Source organism: Pagrus major, chromosome 11 (assembly GCF_040436345.1).
Source record: "Pagrus major chromosome 11, Pma_NU_1.0".
Classification (NCBI taxonomy): Eukaryota; Metazoa; Chordata; class Actinopteri; order Spariformes; family Sparidae; genus Pagrus; species Pagrus major.
In genome coordinates this window covers 13,760,953-13,772,624 of record NC_133225.1, presented here as the reverse complement: position 1 = coordinate 13,772,624, position 11,672 = coordinate 13,760,953, and the positions used below count along the sequence as shown (strand labels likewise).

Sequence of the window (11,672 nt, the reverse complement as noted above, 5' to 3'; positions counted from 1 at the left end):
TATGAGGATCCACTGCTGTCATTTGTCTCCACAACAGAAATGTTGAAATTTCAATAAGTCACCTGTGACCCATCCTGAACAGGTCAGACGTGATCCTCTCTTCCTTCCTCTGCTCGTCTGTGTGACCCATTTTGTTTTCTGATATTTACAAAAATGTAAAACCTGTACAGTTAACCCGTTTGTCGTTGAATATTTAATGATCTGAGTTTATAAAGTGTGTACACCATCAAGTCATCGAGCAGAGGTGAGGGCATAAAAACCTTATTTCTTTACCTTCGTCCTCATCCTCCACCTCTCCCTCTCTATCACTGTGCCACAGATGAGCGCAGATCATTTTCATTCTTTTGTGAGTGATTGTTGCACTCATGCCATAGCAGGAAACAGAAAAGAGATAAAGGTGACTAATGACACATGGCGCCTCCATCTACAAGGCCAGCGCACCGTGTCGTCATATTGTGATTACCCTGTGCTATTGTAAATATGTGTTTCTGTTGGGTTTACATAAATTTACATATGTTTCAAAACTCTCCTGGGATGGGAAACCATTAGGGACAATGTTAGCATTTTCCATTACAATCACCCACGTTTGCACTGCTGTCTCATTGAATGGAAATGGCCGTGTGCGTGCGGTAGTGGAAGGAGGGCACATTAGGCGAGGAGGAGAGCTGGAATTGAGAGGTTGTTCTTAGCATTATCTGTGGCACATAGAGAGAGAGTGTGTGGCTCTTGCTGTGCCACTCAGTCAGGGAGCATTAAGCTTTAAGAGGCAGTGAAGAGACTCAGGTCTTCAGAGGGAACTTGACATTGTTCATAAATCCCTCAGGATCTGAGACAGAAGCAATGACAGATGCACACACACACACACATGCACAAAGTCAGCCTTCAAAATTGGCCCATTAAATACATTTACCAATTTGCCAATCGTGTAGTATTTTATCAATTTATATATTGTGGCACTTGAAAAACATGACAGATGATCAAAGCAAAAGTGGTATGTAGTGCAAAAGAATATTTATCAGTTTGCCAAATAGCAGTATAAACAAAAAAAATCTGTATTCAAAGGCAAAATGGTGAAATCCTAATCTCATTTTATTTACACATAACACAATACTAGCATAAAACACATTTGTCACTTTTGTAAACCTGTAATAAAGATTTGATGTTATCGAGAGGTGAGGGCACGCCCCATCTGGTGGACTACTGTGGTACTTTAAAAAAAAAAAAGCATGGTAGTGAATGGCGAGAGACAAATCACCTTTTGTTCCCGTTTGTATCGTGCCATGAATTACACATACTATGTTTGTCAAATAAAGTATAAGAATGTGAAAGTAGCTGATTAGACAGACTACACACCCAACACAACATAACTGGTGTCTCGTCTAATGCTCACCAAAACCACAACCAAAACTTTGTCGAGCTAGTCCTGGTGTATTATCTAGTTTTCAAAACTGACTGTCAGACCTGTTGTGAAAAAACTAAATAATATCTAATCTAATCTAATATCCAGGTCCACACAGAATCTGCGGCCAGGAGTTCCCATGACAACCCTGCAGATTTCAGTGTTGGTGCTTGTAAAACTCAGATCATAAACACTTCTCATCAATTGTGTGTTGTTTTCATTTAGCGTTAAGCGTTAAGAAGTTTGTGGTGCAGCCTGACAATATGTCAAAAATTGGACTTACTAAATACTTGTTTCAACCTGCTTGAGATAATTTTAGGTTGTTTTGATGTTATTGTGCTTATTTTTGCTTAAAAACAATCTCTGTTATCTTTAATGAATATTGTCTATCACTTTACAAGTAAAGAAACATCCGCTGAATTCCAAAGATTTTCATCATGGATCACCACTGAAAACTGTAGAGCGCTTACCTCCGCCAACAGTCCCCTTTAATTTAATCAAGCCTAGTCCAGTATCAAACTCGATAGCCCTGCATCACTCCAAATTTTAAACCAACCGTAACTGCTCAGCTGATCTAGGGTCTGCAGTAAATTGTATTCACTCATTGATACCAGCTACCTTAATACGTTGGATATTTTTCATCAAGATCCATGCATTATTCCCTGAGAAATTAACGAAAATGTCGAAAAACACCTTATCTCACAATGTTAAAAAAAGTGAGAAAAAAAATTCCTGGATCCGTCCCATTATCCGGATGCGCACCGAAGTTAATGAGATCTATTCTGGGACGAGATCCATCCTCCATCCAAGTTTCATGGAAAATCCGTTCGGTTGTTTTTGTGTAATCCTGCAGACAAACCAACAAACAGACGTGGGCACCAACATAACCTCCTTGGCTGAGGTAATCAGGGTTCATTCACTGGTAATGAAGGAGACTGCACTGTTTATTTGGTTGTGTTTAAGAGGTGCATGTGTGCATAAAAGATCAAATATGAAAGCATTGCTGCTACTGTCCATCCCACTTACAGTCAACACAGAGTTCTACAGACTTTTGCAACTTTTATCTACGAGTCGAAACAGCTTGACTGAGAAAATGTTCTAACTGTCATGTCGTAGTTGTGATGCTATGAATAATATCCAGAATTTCACGCAAAAACAAAAGTAGGACAGTATAATGGAAGAGTTTGAGAAGTTAGATGTTGAGGGCATCTGGCCAAAGCTCAGCCTGTTGTAATCATACAGCAGAACCATCCAAAAGCCCCGGCAGGCCAAAGTGCTCTTCTCATGTAACGTCTCATTGATAAGAGCAGCAAACACCTCATTTACAGGAACCTTAGACTATAAGATCAGGTACTTTAAAAGCAATCCTAACACATTCAGACCCTGCCTGTGTGCCAGCAAATAAAACACCTTGATATCGCCCCAACTAAACTAGGATGATTCTGTCTTAATGTCCCATTTCAGGGACCAAGGAGCCCATAGTCTTTATGGCTCCACAGAATTGCAGGTAGTAATGTTTGACACAGCAGGGCTCCTGCCTTTCAGATGATCAAAGTGACAAGTTCAGCCTGCAACCAGAGCCACTTACAGCAGACATCAAGAAGCAGCAAGATTGGCAGCTTTTAGGTCTTTGGTCCATTTCATCAGCCATTACTACCAGCAGAGGCGACGTGCTGTGGAGGACTAGTGGGAGGAGGGGAAGGCAGATTAACAGACAGCTGATACAGGTGTATAGGCGGTATCAAACAGCAGCTCTGTCAATACAGCAGGCTCCAAATTTCTTCAGAAGGGGCTGGGATCCCCAAAGTATGCCCACCGATTTCACTATGACAGGATTAACTGAGAGCTCCGTATGATTTTCTCAGATTCTGTGACTCAACAATTCAGTGATCCACGTTCTATCGGCTTTAAAGGCCCCTATCCCAAGTTTCAAAAGCTTACCCTTCGGACAAGGGACAGTCTTTTTCTCCCATACAGTTCCGCTTTCCCTTTTTTGCTGCATTCAGTTGTTCATCAACCCCCGCGTCCTCGCCAGCTCTCCCATCCTCCCTTCTCTGCACATCTGCTAGGTCTGAGTTTTCCTTTCTTCCCTCCAGCGCCTTGCTTGGCCCAAGGCCCTTACAGCCAAATTGGTTTACATTGGAGAGATAAATGCTCTGCAAATGCGCTTAAACACGTACAGTAAAAAATGCAGACAGTGCGTGTCAGGATTATCACCCAAGTCAGGGGGAGAAAGGAGAGCGTCTCTGTAGCACAAAGCTGGGGAGCCAGAGTGAAGCCTGCAGATATAGTCCGTCTCATCCACTTCTCAGGAGAAAGAGAGGAGGATTTAGCATTTGCATGCTAGTCTGTAATTCCTGGCATTATATAACTTGTCGCCAACAATCAAACTCCTGTGGTATTGTGAAAGTATTGTTTCACATGGGTGAGCAAAGTACGGAGTTACACTCTTGGGGGAAGGGGTTTTGGTAGGAGTGTGGAGACAGCTGGTCCAAGATGCATGGCAGAGACCACCCCATAAGCCAAGTCGAGAACTATTCTGCAACACAACCTCTGCAGAAGGTGCACCTCAAAATCCCCCCCCCCCCCCCAAAAAAAAAAAAAAAAAATTCAGTTTAGAGCACAAATGACGTACCTGAACACCTGAACAGTGAGTGATCCAAAGTGCTACAGCTTTGGAAAGAAAGTAAAAAAAAAAATGCCCCAAAGATCGGGTCTGCTTGACCATACAGGTGATGAGAGATGTTTGTTATATGCATTACTCCTGTTTGTATTTCACACTTTCACATGTGATTTTTAATATGTAAAGTTAATCACATTTTTCACCTGGATCTGTTTTATGTGTGCTGTTAAAGGTGAAATTGTGGTTCCCACATGCAAGGTCTTTCATTTCAAATTTGACATTTTTGAAAATTACATGTGCCATCTATTATATTTGATAAAAATGTGATTGAATGCTTTTTTACATGTGAGAAACTACTTTTATAACATAGTCGTATTCCTTCTCAGGGCCTATGGAGGGTGTTAAATGCTGTGTCTCGTTTTGCTTGAGATTAAAGGTTTAAAGTATAAGGCTGGCAATACTATATATATATATATATATTTATTTATATATATAATATTTTATATTTTAATATTTTCACCATCAACAAATCCCATGAAAAGACAAAAAACAACACTGTGTTAGTCATGTTAGCCTGTGTCACTTGGCTCCAAGAACATGTGTCACTACTGAAGATATAAATCTTAAAGAACAGATTTAAAACATATATACTGCATGAATAGTGTATGTGAATTTATATACGTTGATCTTTTAAAAGGCTCAGTCATTTCCAAGAACAACCAGGTGCTGCAACTTTTTAGCAATGTCACTTAAAGCAACATTATGTAGAAATGTTGTGCGATCTGGCGCCCCCCACAGTTTCACAGAATGTAACACCACTGTTGTAAAATACAAATCCGGTGTATTTGGGACTGAAGATCAACTACAGTGCCCATGTTAATTGTAATGAGGGAACACTGCAACTAACCCTTTTTTTAAAAAAAAAAAGCATGACACGTGGTACAGCTATACAGTTTGGGGCCCTGAACATTTTCAGAGATGGAACTGTTGCAAAAACGCCTCATGGCGGCCATTTTACTTTCCGCCATAACTGAATTCTGTACTTTGCATCATTTCTCCTGAATCAAAAAACATGATAACACAGAAAAGGTGATGAAAATGTGGCTCACTCGGCTGTATGCTTTTATTTTTCATTATTCTCTCTAAATCTTTCAACCGTTACTGCAGTGCTACAACAGGCACCTGATAACTACTGTACACTGCGATTGTGAAACATATTCAATGAAGAACAGCAAAAAGCGGCAGCCCCTTTGAGTCATTATTGGTAATTCATTTTGTCACATTAATTTAGAAATTTCATGAGATTTTTTGGTTCTATGTGTTGAATGTTAAGTTACTTGCCATTTGAAATTTTGGCAAATATGTATTTTTAGCCCAGAAAAAGTCTATATATCAGGGGCCCGTGTCCTCAAATATGTCATCTGGATAAAAATGTACCCACAGCTTTTTCTCAAGCTAGTTTATCTAGATAAAAGTGTCAATCCATCTACTGAAAGGAAGTAGGAAACAGGAAATGACATCTACTCTGTTAAAAGTTTTCCAGGGGAGAACACCCAGATATTTCATTGGATTGTCCCACCCATATTTTAAATGATTTCTATGCTCATGAACACAGGTCTGGTGGTTTTTGATTACATATTGTATCTTTAAGGATACAATTAAAGAGAGAGAGAGAGTGAGAGAGAGATAGAGAGAGAATATCAGAAGAAGAAGAAGAATCCATCAATAAAATAAGATAAACCAATCAGAACAGAGAGCCTAATGTAGCTGTGGCATTACTACATGACAGGTCTCACTTGGTGAAGACAGGTATACAGACAAACCGTACCCTGAAGATTCAGGAAACAGCACCCTCCCCTCCCTCCCTCCCCACCTGCTGCTGCCTCTGCTGCTGTCGTCCCCTGCGGTACACCAAGCTGCCGTCCCTGTCCGCCAGCATCAGTATAAAACCCCTCCACATGCCCTGCCATGGGGATTTGGGTGTTAAAACTTTCAAGAAAGACCACCACCCCCCCCCCCCCCCTTCCCCAAAAAAAAGCCCCCTTTTTCTCATCCCCATGACCTACGCCTCCCTCCAAATCAACGCCGTCCCCCTCAGACCTCCCAACACAAAGCCCTCAGAGCAAACCCCGCACAGAAATCATAGCACACCATTCAATCATTGTTTTTTCCCCTCTCTCACCCCTTTTATGGTCCCACTAAAGGTTTTAGCCGGGCAGAGAAGGAGGGCTGTCACTGAGGAAACCTTAGCCCATTGATGAAGTGACAGGAGCTGCCAGAATATGATCCTAATCCTGTTTCCAGCATTCTTTTAGCCCGCTGGCATCGCAATTCCTCCACACATTCTCTGAGCTGTCAACTAGGAAAATCCCTCTAATAGCGCATTGCCCAGATACACATCAAAGAGCTCCTGGAAACCTTCAGCGGCTTAGCTGCCATAGACACACACTCTCTCTCTCTCTCTCACACACACACACACACACACACACACACACACACAAACACAGCATTCCCATTAACCTACACCCATATGATCGTTACATACACATAAAACACAGACATTCATGACAAATTGACCACGTACTTAAAGAGTATGCCTAAAAAAAGCCCAAAGGCGGTTGTACGAATCGTCTTTGCAGCCCCAAAATTATTTTTATGCACTGTAACCTGCCCGATCCTAAATCCCCCCCCCAACCCTCTCACCTCCCTTTCTCCATGAAGACAGTGATATAATCTTTACGGTCATGGAGCGAGGAAGCGGGAAAAGACCAGGAAAAAAACAGGTGTCTGAACTTTGCTGACTCCAGGAACCCTTTCAGTTCTATTTTATCTCATTCTATTCTTACTTAATCCATCGATATCCCAACCAAAGGTAATCTTCTTATGGCAAAGCATTCTGTTTCGGTGCAGCCAAACCTCGGCTGACAGGGTGGGGGAAGAGGGGAGCAGGGAGAGAGAGAGTGAAGGGTGGGTGGGTGGCTGGTGGATTGGAGACTCTTTAGAGCCTGACACTGTGCTTCAGTCATTTCATTTAGGATTAGTTATTCTGCACTGGGTGAACAAGTGGCAGGCTCTCCCGCATGTGGTATGTAAACCTCACCATCGAGGATGGAAGACCTCCTGTGTCTAAATTATTTACGGTTCCGTCAAGGTGTCTTCAGGAGGACATATTAACCAATTTTTTTTTTTTTACTATACAATATTGAATGTCATATGTAAGGAAATCAAAATTTAGATTCCCATTTCTGTCAGAGAGGAGCTGGAGTCGGCACACACTAAACTAATCCCTCTCTTGTTTCCGAGTTCCTGTCACTCGAGAAACTTTGAGAAAATGTTGTTTGGATGTTTCACTAAATGTATCAACAGAATGTGGAGGAGTAACAGTTTTGACATAATGACTTCTGTGTATTGTGTTGCAATGTTTAGCATGCTAACCGGCTAACCCCAGCCCATCCGGGTTCGAAGCTCCTGTGCTAACTGTGTAAACGGTTAAACACCGCTAGCTGCACGCCTAACTGAGCTATCTAGCTAACGGCAGCTACAGTAGTTCGCAGTCACTCTGGTGATATTCTGCCCTGTACGAATACGAGTAGTACGAATTTAATGAGTGGCCAATTTTTTACATAATTCACCTTTCAGGCCTTCATGTGAGTGCATGTTTGCATGTTGGTTGTGTTCGATTAAGTCCTGGTTCAAGATAGACGCTTGTCTGGTCTCCTTCTGACTCGCATTTAAGCTGAGAAAGGTTAAAAGATACAGAAACCCAGAAAAACGTCTGAAAATACAAAACTGCCGTTAAGAAAATGAGAATTTTAATGATATTGCAGAGTGTCTCTATTTCTTCCGTTCAACTTCAGATCTGAATGTAGAACTTTTGTACGAGAAAGGTTTCCTCATGTATATTTCTTATCTTACATTTTTACTAAGAGGTTCTTGAGTCATGCTGTAGCTTAAAGGTCCAGTGTGTAAAATTTAGGGGAATCTATTGGCGGAAATGGAATATAATATTCATAATTATGTTTTCTCTGGTGTATAATCACCTGATACTAAGAATCGTTTTTGTCACCTTAGAATGAGCCTTTTTTATCTGTAAAGGGAGCGCTTAGAAGACGATGAGGCGAGGGGTATTTCGTTGGTTGCAATCTTCAACCGCACCACTAGATGCCACTGAATCCTACACACTGGACCTTTAAAGCTCCGTCTTTGCTTTGGAAAATGAGGCAACGCGAGACAGTGCGGGCAAATATTTCCGTCTTATATTCCCAACCGACGACACTGAGAACATGAGTCATTCTTAGGTGTGATTTATTCCCTTGCATTAAACAGATAAATTACTCACATTTTAAACAATTGAGAAATACATGTCTTGAATCTATAGCGATATAATACATAGAGAATGGGCCTGTGCGTCTTTCTGCTGAAGTCATTGGCTCAGAAAAAGTGGCGTCTCTGTTGAGTTCAGTCTGGCACCCAAGTGAACAAAAAAGTCGGCCAGGTTCATTTTATTTGTCACCGTGTCTCCTCTTATGTTGTTTCTGCCATAGGTCCTTTGCTTCAAGCTACAGTTGCAATCGAACATTTCATCTTGAATCCTTCACATGAGGAGTTACTCTTCAGCCAGGCCGGAGGCGAACACCGAGGGATATTTACAACGCTCACCGGATTCTTTGCAGGCTGAGCTGAGTGCTGTAACTTAAACAAGGAGAGTCACGTGTCATCTACAAAAAAATACAGCTGAATGGGGGATTATATTGAGCGATCTGAGCTTTATTTCTGATATCAGATATGATGTGACTTCATTCTGTGTCTTGTGGCTGTAAGCCATGCTTCAGAGGGGTGCATGCATGCATAGTTCCCATTCAGGGGTTGAATCATAGAATATTTTAATATCTTATATCTGTCCTGGAATGAGGCTGACAGCTCTGCAGTTCAAAACTTTTCTGCCCGGACTTCACAGAGGAAGCTGAAGAGAAGTCGAATACAAGCAAAGATCCACAGGCTAAAAGCACAGTTCAGTCAGTCCAGGTGGGATGCTTTTCATTTTCAAGTCCATTGAGTTCTTGTTAAAATCTTATTTTCTGTTAAGTCTATCCAGGTGAGATGTTCTTCATGTTCTGTTGTGTTCCCAGCGGTCAGCTGCATGCCCATACGATGACGATGAGGTGAAGGGGAAAACGTGTGACGACTACCCAGGGCCCCCGAACTAAAGTGCTGCTCTAAAAAACATTTTGTGGTCTTCACATGTGCCTGAAAAATATGTTTTATCTGCTTGGTTCTGATTTTGAAATTGGATTTATTTGAAATCTAGAAAGCTGCAAAAAAAATAAATAAATAAAAAGCAGTTGTTTAATTAAAATAACGTGGAAACGAGCACAAATTTAGAAGAGGACAGAGGACTTTTGAAATTTGAAATCGTTAAGATGGCCAATTTTGTAGGGACCAAAACAGCTCAATGAGTTTTTGGCGATGTGTCTGAGTTTAGGGTGAATACACATTGTTGCTGACATGAGAGGCGAAGAGGAAAGTGAAGGGGGGCCCAGAGTCCCCTCCTGTTGACTGGGACCATAACTCATAGGTACGGCTCTGACTAGTGGGCGAACACACAGAAGGAGCAGCCTGAGCTTCAGTTGGGGAGCGTGTCCAATCCGAGCGATGCTGCATGCTGCTTGGCCCTCAGACGGAGGTTCTCAATGCTGGTGGTCTTGCTGTTGAGGCTTCCGGGGAGGCTGCCCGGCGCCGTCTGCAACAGCGGGCTGTTCCATACCTGCTGGGCCTGCGACAGGGTCTGGTAGTAGGACTGGCAGGGCAGCGAGCCCAGCGGGGACGGCATGTTGACGTTCATGCCCAGGTAGGGCAGAGAGGATGGCGTGCTCATGTCAAAGGACGGGTAGTGCACCAGGTTGTTGGTGGCGGCCATGTGCTGCCGAAACTGCTCCTGCAGCCGGAAGAGGCTGAGAGGAGACGAAGCGTAGGAGTTGCTTTGTGCCAAACCGCTGGACGCGCTGCTGGAGGACGGCAGGGCGGGGGAGCTCAGGGGAGAGTCTGAGAGACAGGAAGACAGGAGGAGGACTTTAGTATGTATGGAGACAAACTGACATGTTTTGCATAGATATTTTTTGTGTGTATCCTGTAAATTGTGGGCTTTTGTTAAGCCTTTAGATATGATTAGATTCTTTAATATGACACACATAATCAGTATGACAGAAAGAGTAGCTGCCCTCATCAGATCAGCGATATGTTTACCTGATGTGGGGCTCAGCCGTTTGCAGGATGGAGAGCTGCTCCCCGGCTGCAATCCGCCCTCCCCCTGCATCTCCTCTGTGATCTTCACCCTTGTCTCCCCTCTCATTTCGTCCTCCTCTCTGTCGGCGTTGTCCTCTGCTGCTGACTCGCTGTCTGACGGCTCTGGGGAGGTGACGTTGACTTCCACGCTCATCTCTCCGGGCTGAGGCCGTGAGGCTGCCAGCCTCTCTGTCTCTGAGTGACAGGAGGAGGAGGAGGAGGGAGGAGGAGGAGTGTGGGCTTCAGGGACCTGGGTGGTGCTGCTGCTGCTGGTGGTGCTGCTGCTGGTGGTGGTGGTGAGGTCAGTCTTGGACTCGTCTGTAGAGCCCTCTGCAGCTCCGGATGCCTCTTTCTGTTTCTGGAGCTGCTCCTTCTGCAGGCTGCGCTGCTTCTTACGAAACTTGGCCCGGCGGTTCTTGAACCAGACCTGCCAGATGCATCGACAGACAACTTTAACCGCCTTGTCTTCACTTTATGCAACACCTTCACACAAGATGGCATTAAAGTTCACCTTTTAGCTTTCAAAACCGACTATCTCTGAGTGAAACAAGCAAACAGCCCAGGAGATAAATTCACTCTGAGGGGTTTTTTACCTGAACGCGTGCCTCGGGCAGGTTGGTGCACATGGCCAGACGCTCACGCATCACCACATCAGGGTAGTGGGTCTTCTGGAAGGTTTTCTCCAGGGCCTCCAGCTGCTGGGCGGTGAAGGCTGTCCGACTTCGCCGCTGCTTTCGGTGCTGGGAGCCATACCGGGCCTCAAGGATAATGTCTTGAAATGTGCAGCCGTTGAGAAACAAGAAACACGACCAGTTTAAATGAAGGCCGGGGTCAGAGGGCATTCAATCACCCAGAGATCAATGGTCACGATTTGAATCATTGTTTCTTGTAAAAGATGGACACCTCCAATTAATGTTAAAAATCTAATGACAAAATGAGCTACTGATTCTTACCAGCCAGTCTCTCAGCAAGAGTGAGGGCATGCACCGAGGGCCTGTAGTCAGGCGCATGCTGGGCCTGCTGCGCCGCCTGCTGGTGGAGGTTGTACATGGCGCTCAGTGAGTTCATGGCGTGGAGAGAGTAGCCGTTCACCCCGTAGTGCTGCATGACTGGCGAGCTGTCTGCAGAGAGAAAGACGAGCTGTGTGAGAGTCAGGCCTCCTAATTAAACACAACAGTCTGGTTTCCAGTTGTAGCGCCTTTAAAAACATCTTTTTGTGACAGTGTGTGCTGCAGCCTGACTAATTGAAATGGCAACAGGTGAGCATTAAAAAGCTGCGCTTCGAAGTAAAAAATGATTCCTTCATTTTATTATAATTATATTTATAATTTCAAAGAGATGAATAACTCATCTGACACCGCTCATGTG

The 11,672-nt window shown here is 43.6% G+C and overlaps 1 protein-coding gene across 1 annotated transcript; it reads right to left on the bottom strand.

Moving 5' to 3' along the window:
• Window positions 1-8,310: 8,310 nt before the first annotated feature.
• Window positions 8,311-11,411, bottom strand: LOC141005181 (diencephalon/mesencephalon homeobox protein 1-B-like). Its single transcript, XM_073476962.1, has 4 exons — window positions 11,258-11,411; window positions 10,898-11,076; window positions 10,266-10,731; window positions 8,311-10,064 (listed from the first exon to the last, which is right to left on the bottom strand). The coding sequence occupies exons 1-4, from the start codon at window positions 11,409-11,411 to the stop codon at window positions 9,646-9,648; spliced, it is 1,218 nt and encodes a 405-aa protein (XP_073333063.1). The 3' UTR covers window positions 8,311-9,645.
• Between the last annotated feature and the right edge of the window lie 261 nt (window positions 11,412-11,672).

Coding starts and splice junctions, on each gene's coding strand:
- LOC141005181 (XM_073476962.1), bottom strand. CDS start 11,411: ATGCAGCACTACGGGGTGAACGGCTACTCTCTCCACGCCATGAACTCA. Junction 11,077..11,257: donor TCTTGCTGAGAGACTGGCTG/GTAAGAATCAGT, acceptor GCACATTTCAAG/ACATTATCCTTGAGGCCCGG. Junction 10,732..10,897: donor TGCCCGAGGCACGCGTTCAG/GTAAAAAACCCC, acceptor TGCATCTGGCAG/GTCTGGTTCAAGAACCGCCG.